General features: G+C 36.1%; 2 protein-coding genes across 2 annotated transcripts in view; one reads left to right on the forward strand and one right to left on the reverse strand.

Annotated features, from left to right (window-relative positions):
- LOC149409945 (lysine-specific demethylase 5A-like) overlaps positions 1–7691 on the reverse strand; it is an 88829-nt gene extending 81138 nt beyond the window's left edge. The window contains exon 1 of the mRNA XM_089649159.1: positions 7319–7691. Within this exon, the coding sequence (XP_089505285.1) occupies positions 7319–7525 (207 nt within the window). The 5' untranslated portion in view covers positions 7526–7691. The remainder of the gene's footprint in view (positions 1–7318) is intronic.
- Positions 7692–13217: 5526 nt separating this feature from the next.
- The window catches only part of Cals (calsyntenin 1), an 88117-nt gene continuing 77021 nt past the window's right edge, over positions 13218–24313 (forward strand). The window contains exon 1 of the mRNA XM_089649349.1: positions 13218–13425. Within this exon, the coding sequence (XP_089505475.1) occupies positions 13335–13425 (91 nt within the window). The 5' untranslated portion in view covers positions 13218–13334. The remainder of the gene's footprint in view (positions 13426–24313) is intronic.

Raw genomic sequence — 24313 nt, forward strand, 5'->3', positions numbered from 1 at the left:
TACTATCTCAACGTTTGTATATAGATAAACAACACCTTATTTAATTCTAAGAAAATTTTGTAAACATTTTTTTTGTACTTTCAACTCAAAGCAGTGGGTAGATTTTTTGCATGTTGATTATATTCTAGCGCAGACACATGAACAATCACAAGATAGTCTGATTTCTGGACAAATCAAATCTAATTTTGAAAATGGGAATAAAATAATTTTTTACTTAAAAATATTATATTATAGGTAGGTGGTACCTACTATATCGCTTCTTCAAATCAACTCCAATTTTAAAAACGACATTTAAATTCTAAATAAGTTTAAGTCTATCATTGAACCAGATTTTATGCAAGATATTTTATGCACGCCCTTCATACACAGAGACTTCACACACTGTGACGCAACCACAAGTAGCCTACCGATATGCTACTCTTTAAAGCTGGCTTCAGTACACGGCGCTACCCCAATTATACCTGAACTTGATCTTTTCAAGTGCACCCGTGGAATTAATACGATGTCAAGTGACTAGCGACGAAGACAATCGTGTTCGGACATCGATTCTGTCAAACAAGTAGAAAAAAGGAATGCAACACGCGTAGCGTGCCATCAGCACCGTCAGTAACGTGCAACTGACGTCATACCCATACTCGACACGTAGCGTCGTGTACGAACACTAACAAAATAGTACACTCACAAATGGTGCGTATGTTACGAGCACAAAACTCGAGTCGCTTGTATTTATCTCTGTATGTTTGACGAGATTGATAACTCTTACCAAAATTACTTTACAACTACTGTTGTGTATTACCTTAAAAAATACTTTGATGCTGGCGTCGATAGTAATCATTAAAAAAATGCAAATAAACTTATTAATTTACAAATGTCGCTGGTACAGATTTGTAGGATAAAAAATGTTAAGAATGAATAAATAATTTAAAATGACAAAGAAAATTTTAAATATGCATAATAGAGTAAAAAGAAAATACTTTAAATTGAGATACTAGGGAGCTGTCTGTGAAATGGGGGTTTTAAATTAATTATATTTATATATAAAAACAATTTTCCGAAGAGATTTAAATTTTTCAGTTATGCTCTGAATTCTGAGTTTTTTTAATTTTAATTGTCCTCATATACCAAACTTTACAAAATCATACGAAATACATAGACAAAGCTGTATATAACAAAAACGTTTGCTTGGTCGCCATGGGGAAAACAATATTATTAAATCAATACTACATGTTTGTAAAATAAAAACTTACATAATTTTTTTTTTTAATAAGCAAATACATGAACTGTCTAATGATGTTAAAGGAATATGCATCTAATGAATTCATGTTGGAATGAAAACAATAAGATATTCTGGAATAAATGTATTACAATGACCGTGCTTTATGTACGTGTTGCAATCGCAATGAGGGTTGAACGGTAAAAAAAGAACCGTATTAAATTTGTAGATAGTTGGAAACAAAAATTAATATTGAACGCAAGTCGCTAACTAACTAACCATCACGCCGTTTCTCCGCAGGATTAGGCAGAAAGGACGGACCGCCAAACAACGCGGTCTTGGCACACACTCCTTGCCTCACTCACATTCATACATACTCTTCTATTAGGCTCAAGTATCTGAATCACTTGATCGTGCCATGTCTCCCTCGGGCGTCCCCGACTTCTGCTACCATTCACATTTGCGTCAAATATTCTCCTTACACTCCCTTTCTCCGCTCATTGGCTCTACATGCCCAAACCATCTAAGCGTCTCTTTCTGAATCTTACTCATTACGCTTACATCAGCCTTGCACTGTTTGCGAATCTCCACATTTCTCACACGATCATACATGGTTTCACCACACGTACACCTTGGGGATCTCATTTCTACAGCATTCAGTCTAATTTCATCCTTTCTCTGCCAGTTCCATGCCTCACATATCACGTATTAATGAAAATAATTATTCCTTTGTTTTATTAAATGATTTCTCTTCGGTGTACGAAGTAATTTTAATGAGTGTTCTAAAAGCTAAGAAATAAATAAACTTAGATCTATAGTTATAATAACCTTATAAATAATGCTAAGCCTTATACAGGGTTTTCCAATAAGAGGTATTATTTTGAATAGCCCGCTATTTCGGTAGATGTTACTTTTGAAGCTGTCATTTTTTGACATTTGACAAGTAGAAACTACGTCATTAATAAAAATGGAACAACGCATTGAAATTATTAAAATTCACTTGAGTGAATCAAATGCAAATCATCTTGAGTGATTAGGTCCATTTCCACCTCGGTGGCTTCGTCAACAAGCAAAATTGTCGCATCTGGGGCTCGGAAAACCCAAGAGTTATTGTTGAAAAGCCTCTCTATCCTCAACGTGTGACTGTTTGGTGCGGTTTATGGTCCGGCGGAGTCATTGGACCTTACTTTTTCGAAAATGAGGCTGGAGCAACAGTTACGGTGAATGGTATTGATCAATACCATCAATGGAATTGGATGGTATTGATCTGGACAACGTTTACTTTCAACAAGATGGCGCTACGTGCCACACAAGCAACGAAACCATTGATCTTTTACGATTGAATATCAAAATAACACCTCTTATTGGAAAACCCTGTACTTAGAGAGAGAAACAAAATTAGCAGTAGGTATTTAAATACAAAATACATTTCAATAATATTGTTATTGGGTTTATAAAAACAGTTTATTTTTAAACAAGTTCTACAGTTTGATAATGCCTTCAGAGGGCGAAACAGCTGTCACGCGTAATAATAATTACACAGCAGAACTTGTTTAAAAATAAACTGTTTTTATAAACCCAATAACAATATTATTGAATATATAAAAAATAAAAAAATAAAATGGAGTTCTACAAATTAAACTTAATAACAATAAACAAAATACATCGACAAATCTTTTAAAATAAACCACGAAAATTTAATTGAACATGAGACATTTTAAGATTCTGTAAGATTCCAGAAATTACGATGAACTGGACTTAAATGAATGCCAGATGATAAGGCATCGAAAATCTTCACCGATTAGTAGCGCCTTTCTTCGACAGGGATACGCAAGTATGCGACGATTCAAGTATCTTGGGGACTACCGCCATATTGTGCGGAGGTTCATACATAGGTACTCGTTGCCAACATTTTGTAAACTTGTCGGCGACGCCAGTCTTTTGCGAACAGCCGGGCGAGGTTGTTCCTATTCAGGTCATCGAGACTTTAAGCACGGCATCACCTGTGTCAGACATTTTGTAACAATGCGTGTGTCCTTAAAATCAATGCTAAGAACAAAACAGTCAACAAAGAATGACAGTTTACAAAAATTACACCAACTGTTTTTTTGTGAGTTGAAAATTTAACAATTATCTTTGGTGACGTGAGTCTCGTGATTTCAGTAGAGACGTATACGGACTGTGCGCAACAAGTTGTGTGTGACGTGAATACACATCACGAGTATTGGATACCTCTCCCTGTTGAAGACAGGCCTAACAGAGTGGAAAAATGCGATATCCACTGCAGCGTCGCGATTTCAACCCTCTACTAGCCAAGCCCTCCATCATTATTATTACTATGTAATGAGCAGGCATCATTCTGCTGATGCACTGATGATCTGATTCCCACAAGAAGTATAACAGTAATTGAGTTGTTTAAATTTAAAATAAGTTAATCCTTTCTTCTCTCCAAATAAGAATCCAATCGAGCTTTAGATTGGTTTATATTAGTAACATCGATGACGTGTTGTGGAAGTTTGTTCCATGAATCCACTACTCTATTTTCAAGGAAATGTTTCCTAGGATTGGATGACATGTTGTGGAAGTTTGTTCCATGCATCCACTACTCTATTTTCAAGGAAATGTTTCCTAGGATTGGATGACATGTTGTGGAAGTTTGTTCCATGCATCCATTACTCTATTTGCAAGGAAATGTTTCCTAGGATTGGATGACATGTGGAAGTTTGTTCCATGCATCCACTACTCTATTTGCAAGGAAATGTTTCCTAGGATTGGACGACATATTGTGGAAGTTTGTTCCATGCATCCACTACTCTATTTGCAAGGAAATGTTTCCTAGGATTGGATGACATGTTGTGGAAGTTTGTTCCATGCATCCACTACTCTATTTGCAAGGAAATGTTTCCTAGGATTGGATGACATGTTGTGGAAGTTTGTTCCGTGTATCCACTACTCTATTTGCAAGGAAATGTTTCCTAGGATTGGATGACATGTTGTGGAAGTTTGTTCCATGCATCCACTACTCTATTTGCAAGGAAATGTTTCCTAGGATTGGATGACGTGTTGTGGAAGTTTGTTTCATGCATACATTACTCTATTTGCAAGGAAATGTTTTCTAGGATTGGATGACGTGTTGTGGAAGTTTATTTCATGCATCCATTACTCTATTTGCAAGGAAGTGTTTCCTAGGATTGGATGCAAAAGGTGGTTTATTCATTTTTTTTTCAGTGTCCATGGAGATTTATATTTTTATTGGTTTTATTTTTGGACATTTTCCTCTCAAAATGATGGAGGCAGAAAGAATTAAAATATTGTCGGGTTATTCGTTACCCGAGAAGAGAAAAGTGGGTGCACCAGTGGAAACGACACAGGGACAGACCGTGGAAGGGGATCGGAGCAAAACGAGAAGGACTGGAGGCGAATGGTGAGGGGCCGCAGCCAGTAGAAAGCATTTGTGGAAGAACCCAAATTTCACCCTGTGATACGCCACTGTGTACACATAGAGATGATAATTCTACTAAGATTGAACAAGGCATTTTGAACAAACAATAATACATATTTTCAAATGTTTCGGGCTATAAAAAGGTATTGACTTGTCGGTTAAACTGTTAAAAAACAATGAAGATTAATAACAAAGGATAAAAAAAACCTTCCTCTAGCGCGAGATGACGATCATTGTTTATTTTTACATTATTTTTATTAACTTGTAAAATCGTTAACCTCGATACAGAATTTTTTAATGTTAAGCATCAATCAATAAATAAATTAAATATTAGTGTTGCTATAGAACCACTGACATAAGATTCTACTAGTCGATCCTGAAATGCTTCACTATTGCTAATGTCTTTCTTCGGCGTCTCCGACTTCTTCCGCTATACACCACTGTATACAACAATGCTGCTGCGCCCCTGAGGTGATAACTCACAAAAGCGGCGCTGTAAAAATTGTCCAATATTATTATACTGTTTAAAAAACTACATTACATCGACTCCAATCTCATTTCAGTGCAGAGATATTGCGTTAAGTATTCCTCAAGGCGGCCATACACACTACGGTCTACCGGAGAGGTCTACCTGTGCAGGTATGCCTGTGCAGGCAGACCGGAGCGTGTGTGAGAATAGACCTGTGCAGTTTTTTTAACCTGCGCAGGCGACCGGAGCAAAATCTAAAATCAATTCTTTCGGGCAACACCGTAAGGTGTACCTGCGTGTGTGTGCATGTACTCCGGTCGCCTGCGCAGGTCGCGTCAAATCTTAAAGTAACTGATAATATATTATTTCTCATAACTGTATCTTTTTTGATCATTGGTGTAACCATTGCAAGTAATTTTAGGTATGTGTTCTCGTGCATTCTGAGATAGTTTTTAAAATCTTCAGGTTCAAATTTTAATTCATTCAATACGTTTTCCTTTTCAATAACCAATGCTTACACCACTTTGTTCGCTTCTTTTTCACTGTTTTATCTTTTTTCATCAAAATTAACGCAAGGCCTATCAACGCCAACCCGTCATCATCTGCAATCGATGCCATCGCAATGAGAATGAACTGAAGACCGCTCCGGTACACCGGAACGTCCCCATACATGCTACCGACGTACGGTTGACCTGCGCAGGCAGACCTTCAAAGGCGACCTCTCCGGTAGACCGTAGCGTGTATGGCTTGCTTCAGGCGTCCCTGACTTATTTTACCGTTCAAACCACTTTCTAAACACTCCTGGCACTAATATGAACAAACTTTTTCGACCACTTTTTGAGTTACAAGAGCACAAACATACACAGCCTGAATTTTTATATATTAAGATGTGCACATATGGATATACCTACCTCATTGAATTATATTGAGCTACCTACATACATATACCTATATTTTTATTTTCTTTGTTTGAAATACTTCTGCTTTACTGTATTGATTGTTTTGTTTATCTAGAATAGTTTTTTTTCTGTACTAAAATCATAACTAGACTAACTAATCATCACACCGTTTCTGCACGGGGGTAGGCAGAGAGGATGGACGGCCAAACTCAAGTTTCTGGTTCACCTAATATCATTTAAAGTGACTAATATCATTTATCTCTGAAATTTCATAATGCTTAACAATTTTTGTTGCAATGGGAATGGAACATGTAAACACGCGGGTAGGTACTCCAAACAGACTAAAAAAAAATTAAATAATCGTAACGACAATGGTAGCTAAGCCCTCATGCAAATTGCACTGATGCTATCCTACTTTTCATAGTTCAGAAAAAAAGAACATAAAATATGACGGGGCGCATCATTGTGAACAACAACCATAATAGATTATTTTTACATTGATTTTTTAAATTGCACTGATGTTATCCAGCCCTCGATAGGTTAGGAACATAAGATGATGTGTTTAATGGTTGTTAAAATGTGTTCTTGTGTATAAAGACAAGCTTAATTTAACAAAAAAACAATTGATTGTCAACTAGAAAATGTTAAATAATGCTGGTGACAATGGTTGCTACGACCTCGTGCAAATTGCACTGATGGTGTCCAACATTCGATAGGTCAGAATAATCCAGAACAATAAGGTGATGTGTCCCATCATTTTGAAAATGTGTTTATTTGTAGAAAAATTGAGAAATTGCCCTAGGATAAGACATCTAGGTGTGTTTATGTCGTAAATGGGTTAAATATATAAATAAAACAGTAAAGAATAGAAACATTTTCCCAATCAGTCACAAACAAGATGGCATCCACTGAATGCACTTTTCACGTATATTACAAACAGAAAATAACGCACCATCCAATATGGTAACTAAACCAACAGAATCCCAAACAATCCACCGAGAATTCATCGTAAATATTTAGGGGTTAGGTCGGCGAAAAGGTGAACATTCATCTGTTATTGTTAAGGACATATTGGTTGGAACGCACAAGACAATATTATATTATAGAAAACACTCCAAGTTGCATCACTGTCGCAATGAATGTGGGAGTAAAAACAACACCAATCGATACAATATGGCGAGAATTCGCACAAATACGATCATGATGGATTCGTCCCCCGAAAAACGACGATGAACGTAATAATAATATCTGTTTTTTTTGTTAGAATGTTGCAAAATGCAAATAGTCATACTGACCAGCGGAGGTTTGATCTTGCAGATCCCGTGCTTTTCAGCCAAGGGCCTGATCTTGCTGATGTAGGCAAGAGGATCCAGGAATTCTTCAGGCGTTGGCGTGAAGACAGGAGCTTCGGGAGGAACATTGAAGGTGAAAAGATCCTGCTTTAGAGGGGACGCGCTGTCCCCCATACTAACTTCCACACTGGCCTCGTCACATTTTCCCATTTTACAGGAGATTTGTGATATCTATGTGCGTAAAAAGAGCATTTTGACGAATGGCATAGAATAACGATTAATTAGACACTAGAAACACGAGGATTTGTAATGGTTTTCCATGCGAACAGGCCCGACGAAAACTTCACTTTAAAAACGACTGCCCCACGTCCGCCATGCAAATTATTACTACAGATAAGATGTTTACCTAAAATAGACTGGAAGTTGCGCGGTACTAGCGGAGACTGCGAAAAGTGTTTATGGCTATTAAATGTCAAACTTACATTTTTTTATATGTAACATTATTAAAGTGTTTAACGATGCGATTTCAATAACACTATATTGTCTTTACGTTGCCCTGAAAACTTATTTTTTAAATTTTTCTGCCTTTCACCATTGAAGGAAAAGGTTATGCTAATAATACTTAAGTTGAAAAATTTATTATAATATATATTGAAAAGTATATTCGAGTTCAGACAGAAAAGATGAAGTGTTGGATGGAGGTGTAGCACTTTTAGAAAAGATTGGTAGAAAAGAGTATTTTAATTGGTTTAGGGAGGGAAAAACAACTTTAATGTCTGCCTACAACATTTTATGAAATTCTTCGGACACGTCGCTCGCAGTGGCGGCTTGTGACTTTCGAGTGTAATAGAGTGCTAAATTTAAAAAATTAGATATATTAATTTTTTTCAAAAATTTCGTTTTTGTATTCAGATTTTAGCAAATTTCAGTTTGGCACTGCGATGCACCAATTCCCTGAAAATCTTCATACAAATAACATAATTTTTCGAAAAAAAAGGTTTGTCAAACAAAATGCTATCATGTACTGTACTTTCATCTGTGTAACACTGAATCAGTACACATGTTGTAATGTCATTGATGGGCAACAAAACAGAGTCGGGGACAGCACCGATCCTTGTAAGACACCAGAATTCATCAAAAGTGAGGAAGAGTCAAAACCATCGACAAACTTCTGAATCGACCTCTCTCTCAAAAAGTCGGCAATCCACGTACACAAGTCCATGAGAAGGCAATTTGTTGACAAGATCTCGGTGCCAATCCCGGTCGAAGGTCTTGGAAATATCCAGTTCAACCGTTTGGTTCTCATCGTAACGTTCCAGGAACCGCCACTAAGCATGAGCGGTCCGCAGAAATCCGTATCGTCGGTCGCTAATCATTTTGTTCTTCTCGAGGTATGTTGGTAGTGTGTAGTTGATCGTATTGATAATGGTATAATTCAATTTATAAAAAAACAGTTACGCGTGACATCTGTTTCCCCTTCTGAAGGCATGATAAAACTGTGGTTAGGCCACATACATATGGACGTAGTTCTGCAAACTGGATCCAACCCACATAAGCATAGTTTGAGATAATTCAGTTTTAAGGAAAAGTCGGATTTAAAAATCATCTGTAATTATTTAATTGCCCACATTTGTGTTACTTAGTAAAGGATTATGTGTTATTTCGAAATGTAATGTGTAGGATTTACTTTGATAGAAGAATAAAGAGATAGTAATTGAAATTGGCGTGGATCTTTTGAACAAAATGCTATTTTCTGGGGTGGATCCTTTAAAAAAATAGGTATAGATTCACATCATAAAAGATATATTGCGGGAAGCAATTAAATTTTGATGTGTTTTTTAATTAAAAATGAAGATTTAAATGTTATAAAAAACAACAAAAGTTGCCAAATAAGTATCAAGTTCACATCTTCATCCATCAACATAATTCTTCACCCTCGATATCAAAATCTGAACTGCATTTTTTTCCACATGTTGTTATTTTTCTGTACACAATATTCTTTCTCAACGCGACAGAGCAGAAAAAATGCGAAGGGTCCATTTTATTGACCATTAAGGGATTTTTGCGTTTGCGTGTCTGCATTACGTGCATATGGTCTTCTGGAGTGTACATTCTAATATGTATCTTCAGTGACGTATCTATTTGGCCTGTAAGTGTATTTTAAGTCTGTCCCGATTCTAGAAACCGATGGCTGATTGTTTCTTCTGTTGGTGGTCATTTAGAAAAGCATTTAGCATTCGCACCATCTTTATGTTTGAAAATAAGTTTCTCGGTACTTTTGTTCGTGTATCTAATATGGCGCGACGCCACCTCCTAGCTTGATCTTCTTTCCCATTCATTGCTAAAAAAATTGTCGTCTGAACAAACACGAATACTCAGATTGTACACCCACAGCTGTTTCTTATAAAAAACAATACAAAAATAATAAGTTAAACGTTATAGTTTCAGCCTCAGGATCACTTTTAGCCATCATTCTGACTTCTTATTTTCTTGACTTCTCAGAGATACTATATAGCCTGGATCTAATGTGTAGAATATGGAGAAAAAAACATCATCGCAGTAGTAAAGTTTACTAATTTTCGCACTTTTTGTGGGTCGGATCCAGTTTGCAGAACTACGTCCAGATGAAGATACTTATAATGAAAAGTAAACTTATTTTATATTTATTTAATATGCCATTTTCAATTATTAATATTAACCTTTTTGTTTTAAGTCAGAAATAAGCAATATTCGCAGAAATAATAAGAGATTTATATTAGAGAGCAGTATTTTTAAATTTAAAAAAGATAAAATCATTTGGTACTTAGAAATAACAATCAAAAGTATCTTTTTGTTATTTGTTTTTGGAGTGTTATGCCATGTTGCGCTAACTCCTTCTTTAGCCTCAAAAACAAATAACAAAAATACTTTTGGCCATGAAAATCTTAAATCTCAAAAGTATCAGTCGAATAAGACAAACCTAAACAATTACCGTTTTACTAATTAAAGACTTACACGTCCGTTTACGCTAGTGCGGTAAAGCCGGTCTTGAGCCTGGTTTTAGACCGTTTTAACCAAAAAAATGCAATGGTAATAAGTCAAGTTTTTCACTGTTCTGACCTTACGAATCGCTTAATATTAAACCTCATTTTTAGTAAAGCTGTTAATGATTAATTTCATTCAAAATTTTACCCGTTATATTTTATTTTAAAGCGCGTAGCGCAAATCATAAAATATTATTTTATACTGGTCCCAAGGAGAGGTCGTATGCAACATCATCGACGATCGTTCTAAAAGCTGTCCATAAAAATCTCCCTTCTCACACGTTTTGTACGAAAACGAAAAAGATAGAATATAATACACATCTTCGGATCTACCGGATCTGCCCTGATGATGGACACTGCAACGCTGTCCGAAACGTCGGCTAATGAAGGAGTTAGCGCAACACGGCATAACACCCCAAAAACAAACAACAACAAAAAGATAGAAGATACTAGAATTTCTAATATCCTCAAACATATTCCCTTGGACATTTTGCGAACGTATGTATCTTTCAAATCGTATGACTATTACGCCATTTCCAGTTGTCAAAAGAAGAAAAAAATTAAATGCTGTAATTTGAAACATTCGCATAGTGGTTATAAAATTCGCACAGGTGAAGTAAAAATTCAACGTTAATTCAACACACTCATTTGTTAATAGTTTTAACGTAAAAATATTACGGCATTATCGTTATAAAAATAACTTAGTACAAAGTAATGTTGTAAACCTTTTCTAAGCCTTCATATTATGTTACAGCGAAGAATTTCTTTTTTCAGGAATAAATCCTTTTAAAACCAAAGAAATTTGGATTTTATTGATGTTTTGCGGCTTTTTGACAAGAATTTAAAGATGGTGGACAATTTTTACCACTGTCGTCGTTAAATGAGTTAAATTGCAGTTTTTATAATCACATTCGCGTAATATTATGCTGAAGCGTCGGTAATGTGACTTCTCCAATGTTAAATATTGGAGAGTAATTATTTTTCTTTGTTTGCTCCCTGTAGACTCAAAAACTACTGCAGCGATTTCGCAAAAAAAAAATTGTTCTTATTTGTGTCTGCAGTGTTTAGAGAATGGTTTGAATAGTAAAATAAGTTAGGGATGCCCAAGGAATATTTAAAGCACTATACCTGCACTGGAATGTAGTTTTTTTTAATAGAAACTATTTAAATAAAATTGATATCTAAATTCACCTTTCATTTCTCCATAATTTATATTTAGGATACTCCCACAGGGATCGGTTCTGTCTCCGACTTTGTTTTTGTTGCACATCAATGACCTTTTGACATGTGCACCGATTCACTGTTACGCGGATGACAGTACAGTTCATGATAGCTTTTTGTTTGACAAGCCCCCAAAGGGCACACAAACTCCAACGGCTCGGAGGGCTTTGAAGCAGAGAATGGACGGTTATCTCGAGAGTATTTCCTCCTGGGGTAAAAATAATCTCGTCGAATTTAATGTTTCAAAGACCCAATCCTGTCTGATTACGTCTAAAAGGGATCCAAATGATAATCTAGTCTCCTTCAACGGAAGCAATCTTCCGAACAGGCCTTCCATTGATATGCTTGGTGTAACTATAAGTGACCAGCTCAGGTACGGGGGCTCCATCGAAGCTAGAGTAAAGTTCGCCTCTCAGAAGCTGGGCGTACTGTACAGGGCCCGCAGATACTTTAATAGTACACAACTGCTCACCCTGTACAAATCGCAAGTGCGCCCTACTGTCGAATTTGGCAGCCATCTCTGGTCTGGAGCCCCAAAATACCTGAAAAAAACCCTTGACTCTGTGCAGAAACGGGCGGTCCGTTTGATAGATTCCCCAATCTTAACAAACGGACTGCAATCTTTAGAGCACAGGCGTCAGGTAGGTATGCTGTCCTTGTTCTATCGGTATTACAATGGAAGATGCTCTGAGGAACTAGCGTCATTGATCCCTTCGGCACCGGTGCGTAGTCGGGATACACGCCAAACGCGCGCCCAACATTTGTACACAGTTGACACTTGTCACATGAGAACGGGTCGCTTCTACGATTCGTTCTTAAGTTCAACAGCTCGGCTGTGGAACGAACTGCCGGCCTCTGTGTTTCCTCCCTCCTACAACATGGGACTCTTCAAGACCCATGTTCACTCCTTCCTCTCCACAAAAAGACCCTCCACACAGCATCCCCAAAGATGACATAGGCCCTGAGGGAAATTATTTTCTTCAGGGCCTCCTGTGTGGAGTAAATATAAAAAAAAAAAAAAAAAAAAATAATTTTAAATGATGGCCAAGAACACCCTTAAAGGGTGTTCTTGGCCACTTACGTTAAAGTATTTCCGCATGAAACAAAAAGATAAAAATATAGACGCCTGGTCATATATTAAATCCTGTTTAAATATTCAATTTTATTTGGATACAATTTAACTTTTTTTGTTTTTAGAAAAATATTTTCGACTGATCAAGTAAATATATACATACACACATAGACATATGAATATTTCATATGTCTATGCATACACATAAAGAACATTCTTGCACTGATTCCCGTTTTTATTTCGATTTCACAAATTTATTAATGAATCCAAATAAAATCTCACGTCACCGATATAGGCGCTTATTTATTACCTCTTTCGTATGCTCCCTTTTGTAATGGTCCCGTTAATTATAAAATGATGGTCACTGCCACCCAAGAAGCAAGTTACGACGTACGTTCCAATGAAATGCTAACGATGACGAACATACGTGTTTTGCTTGGGAATACTATATTCTATTGCGCCGTAGGAATAGTTTCGAATTTACCGCCTTTACGGTTCCCCGATACAAAAAATGCGACACGCGCATCTACCGCCTCCGCGAGCTCTTTCTATGAAGTATACAATCGATGAAAATTTCAGTGGCCGCCATTTGCGAAGCTAAGGCTTTCACAGTGAGACCCGTGCGCTTATTTCGTGTTATGTCCATTGAATCATAGTCAATCGCCGTTTAATTTAATTGTTAACCGAAGTTAAGGATCCCGCCATGATTGTGAGAGTGTTATTTTTTGTGGTGGGTGCGTTTCTGGTGGCCTGCGGCGCATCGAGCATCCGCTCTTCCGAGGTGGACAATGAAGGTAAGTTTGTTTCCTCATGGTGTTATAATTCGTTCGTTTGAACGAGCGTTGCATCTTACGCCCTCGGTTGTGAAATAAATGGAAGCCCAAATCAATACGGAACAGATTGGTGATGGTTGGACGTTTTGATTCTCACTCCTTTTAACAGAGAATAGTCTTTGAAAAAGGGTAGTAATCGTAGGATACTTGGAAAATGTGTCACCATGTTGTATAGGTATACAGCAGCTGTCTTGGACGTAGTACGAACCTTTTGTATTATTTATTTGTATTTTTTTCTTAAGTGTTACAAGTAATATGCCCTACTGCCCTGAGTCACGGACTCTGTGTCACCCTTGTGCTGCCGAATCATATAAGGGAGGAAGAAGAGAAAGTGCAAAGAGAACTAACTAGTATGTAGTAGTTAGTACTCGTCCATTTATCATGGCTATTTCAAACTCAATTAAAATTTATGTGATCACTGCACAAATCCCAACTTAGCCAGTGGAGCTATGGCATCCACGATAAATTAATGGAAAATTACCTAGTACCTACCTGGTTATTATAATATACGAGATACTCTCAGAATCGCCCCGGTAAAGACAAAAAGGTGACCAGAACTTAATAATTTAGATACTTCCCAACCTTCCTATTTTCCATTTCCTTTCTCTTCAGACCACGTCATACTCTAATAAATTGGGGATGCCATTCTTCCACTGGTTTGGAGCAGTTACTAAACATTGTTAAAGCCATTTCAACCAACTCTATTAATGGTATCTCGCCGGCTGATACAAAACGTACTATTATTTTACTCCGTTGAAAACAATAACAATTATTGATCTGTAATTATTTAACCCCTAGTGCACCCTGCTTATGTTTTTCCGTTGTGTTAGCAACCGGCTTGAAGAGGTGGAACATTTCTTGGATTTATCGACTGTCGTAGAGTAAGTTTGAATTATTAGTAGCTAAGTGAACAAATCAAATTCCCACCGTTCAATTAGTTTGCTAGCTAAGTCCTCTTATCATTTGTAAAGCAAATTTTCCACGTATAATTAATTATGAAAGTAGGATGAATTGAAGCAGTGACCTCCGGATTCGTAGCCGAGGATCTTAATGGAGGTCGTCGACTAGTTTAGAGGCTAAACCATCTGCCGTGTCAAGTTTTAAAACAATATCCTACCTGCTACAATTTCCCCCATGTTGTATTTTGTATTTCACAGTGTCGGATTTCTCGGAACGATTTCGCCCATAAAATATAAAATCACTACAAGGTATTTCAGAAGTTATTATTTCTAGTATCCATTATTAAATAGGTATGAACATTTTTTAGTTTTTGCATGGTTTGAAATCTTTGTAACTTACCAAGCGTCAAAACATTCTGAAGGGGTAGGCAGAGAAGATACAACGCCACACGACTCTATATTGACACACAATCCTAGCTGCATTCGTAATTGAGGGGTAATACTCTCGAATAGCAAGCCGGAGGTCGCAGGTTCAAATCCCGACGTGCGCAATTCGATTTTATTTGTTTAGTTAAGGCGATGCACTACGTCGTGTAATATTTTAAATTTAGCCGCTATCAATAAAAACCCTTACGTAGATGGCGATAAGGTTTAAATTAATAACACCATCCGCCTGTTTTGATTTATGCAAGAAAAAACATGGCCAAAAAGTGCCTTTTATTTTATTTTGTGGATGTTCAGGCATAAATATTTAATTTTTTTCCTATCATTTTATTAATAACTTAATTTTCCACATTATACAATAAAATCATAACCGAAAATAGGTTCGTAAGTAGGAGATTTTGAACTTTAAAGCAGTTTTCATAGGCCTTTACATTATTTTTTTCTGGGCTTATAAAAAGACTTATCTAAAAAATACTCGATTATTTCAAAGGCCAAGATGTATTCTACTCGCAGTATTTAATTAAAGCATCTGAAACATTTCTAGGCGACCAAATTTTCAAACCAAAAACACATGATTTTGCATTACTACCTACGTATGGCATCGCCTTAAGATTTAAGATGATTAGGCGGTGTTCCATCCTCCCTGCGTACTCTGTCGCGGAAACGACGTGATGTCTTGTCATAATCTATAATATAAATAATGGAATGTCCGTATGTGTGTGCCCTTTAAGGCCCTTTCAATTTAATAAAACACGACTCGTTTGAAATACAGCAAAAATCTCTCGACAAATGCTTTGGTTGCATTTAAAGATACACTGCTGATTTTTTTCATGCCTATAACATATTAAATAACACAACAAAACGTGTTTTTAATAATTTTCGGAGCTTGCTTTGTGATTTTTCCATCGAGAAAATTTCATATAATTAACGTTTTGGCATAACAAATGTATAGATATTATATTAAAAAATAACCTTTTTTTTGGAACTTAAAAACTTAAAGAGTTAACAAGAGACTTGTTATAAGTCGGTAGAAATTGGATATGGGGGCTTAATCGAAATACTTAAGGCGATGCCATACGCAGTAATGCAAAATCATGTGTTTTTGGTTTGAAAATTTGGTCGCCTAGAAATGTTTCAGATGCTTTAATTAAATACTGCGAGTAGAATACATCTTGGCCTTTGAAATAATCGAGTATTTATTAGATAAGTCTTTTTATAAGCCCAGAAAAAAATAATGTAAAGGCCTATGAAAACTGCTTTGAAGTTCAAAATCTCCTACTTACGAACCCATTTTCGGTTATGATTTTATTGTATAATGTGGAAAATTAAGTTATTTATAAAATGATCGGAAAACATTACATCCACAAAATAAAATAAAAGCCACATTTTGGCCATGTTTTTTTCTTGCCTAAATCACAACAGCTGGATGGTGTTAAGCGGGAATTTAAGCCTTATCGCCATCTACGTAAGGAGTGTTATTAATGGCGGCTCGATTCAAAATATTACACGACGTATGGAATCGCCTTAAATTCGATATAATGTAGTTTTTTAACAGTAAGAATGTGGTATATTGACAATGACACTACACGAAGTGAACGGTAGAAAACATGGCACGATCAAGTGAATCAAATAATTATGTGTGGTAACACGAAGAAAATGGTGTAAGGTTGATGTACGAAGTGATGCCCGACTAAGACATGTCACAGTCAAGTGATATGTATGTTTAAAAAATCCTTTTTCAATTATTTCCTTGAAACTACACCAAGGTTTCAGAATTCAGAACCTCAAAATTTTACTCTAAACCATTCTTAACCCCCCGAGCAACACCGGGTACCCGTCAGCTGGTAGTGAAATAACAACAAAATTAGTCACATTTCTTCCTGTGAAGTCATAGGGATTTGTAATTGTATGAATCATCGGGTATTCGCCGAAAGGAACGGATTCGTATGCGTAAAGTTGTTCGGTGTATTATTTATGTAATTATATATTCATTTTCAGAAACTCGATATTCAGAAATCACGCACTGCTTACGCAGATTGCCTTGGTGATATAATGAGATTTAAATTTGCGTTTTATGCAACAGCTAAAAAGAAAAATTGAAATCTTTTCCGATCACGATCAAAAGAACATAATTTGACACATTTAAGAATAAAACCATATCCGATAAGGGGTTCGCAATTCGTAAGTAGGGTATTTTGCACTTCAAAGCATTTTCTAGGCTTAAAAAAATGCTCGGTTATTTCAAAGGTCAAGATGTGTTCTACCGCAGTATTTAAATAAAGCATTTATAATCGATCAAATCAAAAACACATGATTTCGCATTACTTCGCGTTAAGAATATTCTATTAAATTGAATAATGCAAACAACAAAGCAAAATTAATTTAACAATCTATTGTTATAAATAACAAGGAGTCATGGAGAATTTAGCTGAATATTGAAATAGAAAGAATTTCACTAAACACGGCATAAGACATTCAAAATAACGTTTCAATTTGAAATGGTGGTCTTTCACTAGTTGCCCGTGTTTTATGGCAATAAACCGTATCTAAAGATGCAGCATTTCGACTTTACTTCAATCAATTCCATTTGTCGAGTTACATCATATAAACCACTTGGGGTGACCTACGGCAGAGGTGTTAGCCAATAAATGGTTCCCGGGGCGGCGGTACCCGTACCAGCCTCTGAAAATGAAAAATCTGCTTTTATTTTTCGAGGAAAATAACAAAATGTCCAAAAAAGTTTAAAGCCGTTCATCACAAAACTAGCTTTTTGTAGATACATCATATTGCCATTGCACGGGTGAGAATCTGCGAGTGTATGTTTTAAAAATCTGTTAATATATTGTTTAAGAGTTCCGCATTTACCTGTGCCCTAGTCAGGTGTTTTAAAAACTGTGTTACCGGGTATATAATGAATAATAATATTATTATTATTCATTATGTATTCAGTTCAGTATCACCCTGTTTTGCCGTTCGGTAAACCCGTATGTCCAGTTCTGAGTAAATACAAAATGTCACCCGAGATTTTGCCTTTTACCGAAACAGAACTCGATTTAATTATTTTACGTATGATATTCTGCGAAACTCGCTCGGGAATGATCAGATTATTAATAATCGAATTATGCACATTAATATTCAACAATTTCGAGCGAACTTCGAGTAAATTATTTTGTGATATAATAATAATGATATTTTCTCTCTGAATTCAATACAATTTTATTTAATATTCATGTTACTCGTATCGCGGAGAGAGTTGATGTGAACGAATTACTCACAGAGATGCATTGCTTGTATACAACACATTTAAAACTTGTTATTCGACTTCAGAAAATAATATTTCCGTAACTTCGAAATTTTGTTTTTTATAATCTTTTTATTGTGAAACCGCGCAAGAATCACAACTGTCTGGAGAGAGTGAGACTGTGGCATCTCCAATCGGGGTATGTAGTGAGACGATGAAGAAGATGGGGAGAGTAAGGTGGGGAAGTACCTGGCAATTGAGATCTGGTCTCCAATCACGAAGCCATTTCAAGCAACTAATATCAACCGTGTACAAATAAAACACAATGAAAACACTTTTCGAATGCTCGAATTTAATCAATGTGTTATTTGTGTGCAATTTATTAGTAGGCGTAATTAAGAGTGCTGTTTCTCAGTTAATTTTGCCGGCCGAAGTGTATTTCGATTTTCAATTTCGTTTTCTTTTTTTTTCTTTTTTTATATTAACTCCACACAGGAGGCCCTGAAGAAAATAATTTCCCTCAGGGCCTATGTCATCTTTGGGGATGCTGTGTGGAGGGTCTTTTGTGTAGAGGAAGGAGTGAACATGGGTCTTGAAGAGTCCCATGTTGTAGGAGGGAGGAAACACAGAGGCCGGCAGCTCGTTCCACAGCCGAGCTGTTGAACTTAAGAACGAATCGTAGAAACGACCCGTTCTCATGTGACAAATGTCAACCGTGTACAAATACCAGTGCGATTACCAGTGCGATACTGATAGTATCGTCCATTCTTAACACACACTATTATCACAGTTGACTTCGACTCTGAAGGTTGCGAGTTCTATTCCCGTCTTGGTGCAAAAATAATACGCAGAGATCAGTGACGAGATAAACCGCTGAATAGAGAAAGCACGCTAGAAATGCCTTTCAAGTAGGATTTTAATGGAAACTATTGGCGTCACCGAAGCCAAAGTCAAAGGTCCTAACCCATTTAGCACGCACTCTGTCTTACTCTAGCCTGGCATCGTATATCGTCCATGGTACTGTATATTATCTCCATATGTAGTTAATAGATCGTTGTAGAATTGTATTATATATTTTTAAAGCGCCCTCGAGGTAATTTTGCACAAAACTATATAAATCTTTTAAATATTATTATTATTACAGTTGTGTGTTGTTAATTTAAGGCTCTATTTGCCAGACTTTTGGATCACAGAAGTCGCCCAAATCACATTTCGATAGCCTAGCGCACACATGTGTCGAGTGCAGTTTTAAGTAACAACAATTACGTAATTCGTAAAGCATTTTTCAAGATTGCTTAAATACTGCCGCGGTAAGTAAAAACGCAGTGTCTTCGTTGTGAGTCTCAAGGGAGACACTATGTTTTTACTTACCGCGGCAGAATAAAATTTTCGTCGGAAATATACATGACTTATTCCACCTAAAATGGATAAAAAGCGGATATTCATATTAATTTTGCTGCTATATACAACTTATAATTAACCTGGAGTATTTAGTGATATATTTATGGGTTATTATGCCGTGTTACGCTACCTCCTTTTTTGGCCAACGTTTCGGTCAGTATTAGGGTACGTATACATTTGCGAACCGAAACGCACGAACCGTACCACGAATTACAGTTGCTTCGTTTCTTTCCCATGAGTTGAGGTTCAGTTCGGCAGTTCGGTTCGCGAATGTATACGTAGCATTACAGTGTCCATCGCCAGGGCAGATGTTTACAACTTACATTTACACCTGTAATACTTTTGACCGTGAAAATCTCAAATCATATCCAACCTGGAGTATTCTTATAAATAAATTGAATTTACAAATTGCACCTAACGCGCGTGTGTGCTAGGCCATCGATTTTTCCTCCAGTTATCATAAGGTATGCGATAATCACCATTTGGAAATCTTTTATGGATTGCTTCGTGAAACATGCCAACATCGCTTTTCCTGTGTTCTTCTTTAGTTCAATGGTTTGAGAATAACTGCCTGTTTGTCTGAGTTGTGGTGAATGTGAAGTTTTAGAAGCATTGTACAGATTATTGCACACCTGTCGTCACGGACATTGGACGAAAATACACCTTTGCAGATGCCGTGTCCACCGCTTTTAGTGCTAGAATTCTCGAATAAGCAGGTGTCAGCTTACACTATAATATTGACCTGATAAACTAACAACTGTCATTCCTCGCAGGTGTAGGCAGAGAGGATTAAACTCTTCATGTAATATCTCAAACAGAATTAAAAAAAAAACTACGTGGTACCATTGTCACTACTGTCTGGTGCTAGTGGGACTATATCATCCCCAATTTGAGATACCTATGGTTTGGAAGGTTCCATGATAACTCCTCAAAATGACAATTCAACATACCTTCAAAAGTTGATATAAAGTCATTAAAAGTGATGAAACAAAAACTAGGTTAAATTGTTATAAATCTAACCCATTTAGCCTAGTTTTTGTTTCGCCATTTTTCATAACAGTTTTTATAGGTGTGTTAATTATCATTTTGATGAGTTATCCGGTCACCGGTTTGGAAGTACCTGGCTATTGAGACCTTACTTAACCTCCCTCTTCCCATCTCCCTACAATATGTCCCGATTGCCATATTAGGGATGCGCGGTAACTAAAAACACAGTATCTACCTTGAGACTCTCATTTTTTTAAGATTGGAATATAGCTCTGGATATGTCCCCGGCAGTTGGGACTCTTGCGCTGTATTCACATAAAAATAAATAATTCGTTTACATCTCCCGAAAATAATGACAACATCACTTTTACCCACATTCTTGTGAGGCTGGTATCATTGTAAACCTGCGCGCCAAATAATTCATTCTCTCTCCAGTGGTCTAGCCCAGGGGTCTCCAAACTTTTCAGCCGGAGGGCCACATTGACTACTCCAGTGAGTTCAGAGGGCCAAAACCGTTTTAATTTCTAGACACCCATATTTTCTGTTCTAGGGAGGGGGGGGGGGGTAGACAATAGAATTTTCAGGGATGAAAATATAGCTTTAGATAACGTAGCTTTGAAGATAATTTTTGATACTCGTTTCTCAGACCTTGATATCATTGCGAATCACATAAAGATTTTTCAAAAAAATCCTCTCGATATATTCGCGCGATACTTGTGGACGCAATGTATTGGTGCCAAGTACCTCGCCAACGAGCATATTTATTTATTCGCACGAAAAAATTCGCGGAGTTTTCGCCCCTTCTGAGCAAGGTCTTAGCCATTAGCTGTCGCGGGTCCTTGATGACACTGGTCATAAGATGTCGCGGGCCGGATGGAAGACACTGGCGGGCCGGATACGGCCCGCGGGCCGTAGTTTGGAGACCCCTGGTCTAGCCGACGGTTTAGCCCTAAAATCTCCTCTAGCGTACGCGATCTGTTTTGTTCATAAAATTATTGTAACGTGAGTTTTGTTAAAATAAAAACTAAATTGGAAATATCCGAATTCTCATTATTACACACCGAGAGTAATCACGCAACCTTGGATTCTGCGGATTGGAGAAACACAGAATCATTCAGCTAACAACCCATTTAAATTGGCGATAATCACAATCCTCCAGACATCCTTAAAAAATATTGTTATCTGAGCACGCTCCTTAGTCTAATAGTGTTATGTTTATCCACTGAACAAATAATTCCTAGAAGTGTGATCTATGCCGATTTGAAAGAAACGATTGAGAAATGTCACCGATTTGCCTAGAAGACCTCTCGACAGGTCAACGAAATTGTCTGTTCAAAGAAGAATTTCGATGTTTGAATTTTTTTACAAATTTCACCAGAAACAATGATAAATTAAGCTCAATTCGGGCACGAGCCAACAACACACATCCATCTTCTTATCTTCGGTGTGTTTAGCATTACAATCACTGCGTATGACATGTCCCGGCCATGTAGGGCAGTAAATAATATGACTTCATTAAATGCAGACAGATGGTTTATTCATTCATACTTGTACATACAAGGAAGTTATAGTGTTACTAGGCATACATATGCATCCGTTTAACCATTTTAGAATACATCATGTTTACTGTTCGACACTCTAAACTTTGCAGTTGAAATATTAGTGCCAAAAATCTACTATGCTTTCTGCCAATCGCGTATAGAATATGGAATTATTTGGTGGGGATCTGCTTCAAACACACAACCACATGAAGCATGTCGTTAAAAAGGTTAAAACACAAAAAATAATAATAATAATAAAACTGAAAGTACCCTTAAGAGGAAGCTACAAGTCGAAAATGTGTATATTCTTTGTATACCTTATATTGTAGGTAATAGGCATTAAAATCGCTTGACAAACGGAGCCTAGAAACGTTCGATTTCAAGCAAACAAACTGGTTTTTACTTAATTTGTAAATAATTTTATAAGAAAGCAAAAAATTTAATCAAGTGAAACTGTCACAGATAATCTTAGCTATAAAACTGTATTTTTTAAAAGTTGTTTCCTTTATGCGTTCATACATTTCTATAGAAAAAAATATTTTTTGTAGTAGTTTGCATTTATATTTTTTATTCAGTAATTTTATCCTTATTTGTATTCTACTCAAACAAAACGATAGGAAAACCTTCAATTTAACTAAAGCATATTTTTTGGTTTTCATAATGTACACCAATTCGTTATAAAGATTAATCAAATTAAGTGATTTGGCATTAAGCTTCGCCATAAGAACTCCATCGAAAGAAAATTTTTACAACTTTAATGTATGATATTATAAAAGTCCACGACAAAAATGTGATAATGTATAAATATTTCAAATTCAAACTCTGAGGAATAATTATTTATCTTTTCAATGACGAACATATCACATATCTACGTATTATAGAAAAAAAAAGATAAAAATACTTTCATAATGTATTGACGCCCCGGTCAGATCTGTCCTTCCGAGGCTATAATGGAATATGATGTTTGTGGCTAGCAGAGATGTGCTTTATTTCAAATAAATCCATTTCAAATGGAAATGCAAAATGGGTATTTTCCATTTTGCATTTTAAATGCTTTTCTCAGTGCATTTTCCATTTTAAATGCTTTTTGCCACATTCTTACTACTATCTCCACTCATCTTTTTTTCATAAGCCCCAAATATCAGTCGGTCCTCAACCTCGCTATGAGAGATAATTTACATTTGTCAAGTTGCTCCCTGGTAGGAGCCCTGGCAATTGAGTGATACCATTACAAAAAATACTGATTTAAATACTGAACATAGGGCCATGACGCTGTAATATTAAATGTTAGATAGCAGTTTCTATGTTTTTACGTTGGCAACATTAGTCCCGCGCAAATTTTTTGTTGTTTCATAATCTGTAGTCGTGGTGTTTTTGGATTTACCATCATGTAATATGTTTGTTCTACATTGATATCCATTATTAAATGACAAAATTGTTTAAAAATTCTATAATTGTTTCAATTGCTTGAACTGAGAAACCATTTTGCATTTTCAATGCATTTTGAAAATATGTATTTTGCATTTTGCATTTGAAATGTTTTTTTTTTTTTAAAACCATTTTGCATTTTCAAATGGAAAAGTTTTGACCCATTTCCATTTTGCATTTCAAATGGTTTGGGTACCCATTTTGCACATCTCTGGTGGCTAGTAATATCCTTCCGAGGCTTGAAGGGTTTTAACTGAAGATGAAGATTAACCCTTTCATCCCCAGTGTTAATTCAAATTAACACGAACTTTGTGAATTTTTTTACCGTAACTGTAGCGATTTAGAAAAGCCATGTTTTCGTTTTCTTATAGTTTGTAGTCTTTTCTGTGACGTCTATTTTTTCCGCTCGGTTGAAATCCTTATTCCCGCCACAACAACAATAAATATTTTGACATCTGCTGATTGTGAGTTTCATCGAATTTCTGCTGTCATTGATTACTTAATTTAAGGTGAGATATCAATATTTTATACTCGAATTACAAATACTTTAACGTATTAAGATGTGTTCTATAATAATAACATCAGTTCAATTCACTGTTCCCAGTCATTTCCCAGATTATTGAAAATTAATTTCAATGTTCGTTCAAATTAACACTGATAGTGACGGACATGTTTTCGACTAGTATGGCGAATTTTTAAAGATTTATTATACTAAATTATTGCTTTATTTATGAATGAATTTTAATTAAAATGTTATTTGTTTGTACCTTAGAGATTATCACTACATTGTCAAAGTGCATTTTTGACATGAAACAGTTATTTGTATTACTTTTGTGTTATGTTTATTTTACGTTACTGTTATGTGTATTTTATGTTAATCCAAATTAAATGCCAAAATTTTTCAAATA

This window comes from Hesperophylax consimilis, chromosome 29 (genome assembly GCF_061612785.1).
Source record: "Hesperophylax consimilis isolate HC1 chromosome 29, BYU_Hcon_1.0, whole genome shotgun sequence".
In the NCBI taxonomy this organism is placed as follows: Eukaryota; Metazoa; Arthropoda; class Insecta; order Trichoptera; family Limnephilidae; genus Hesperophylax; species Hesperophylax consimilis.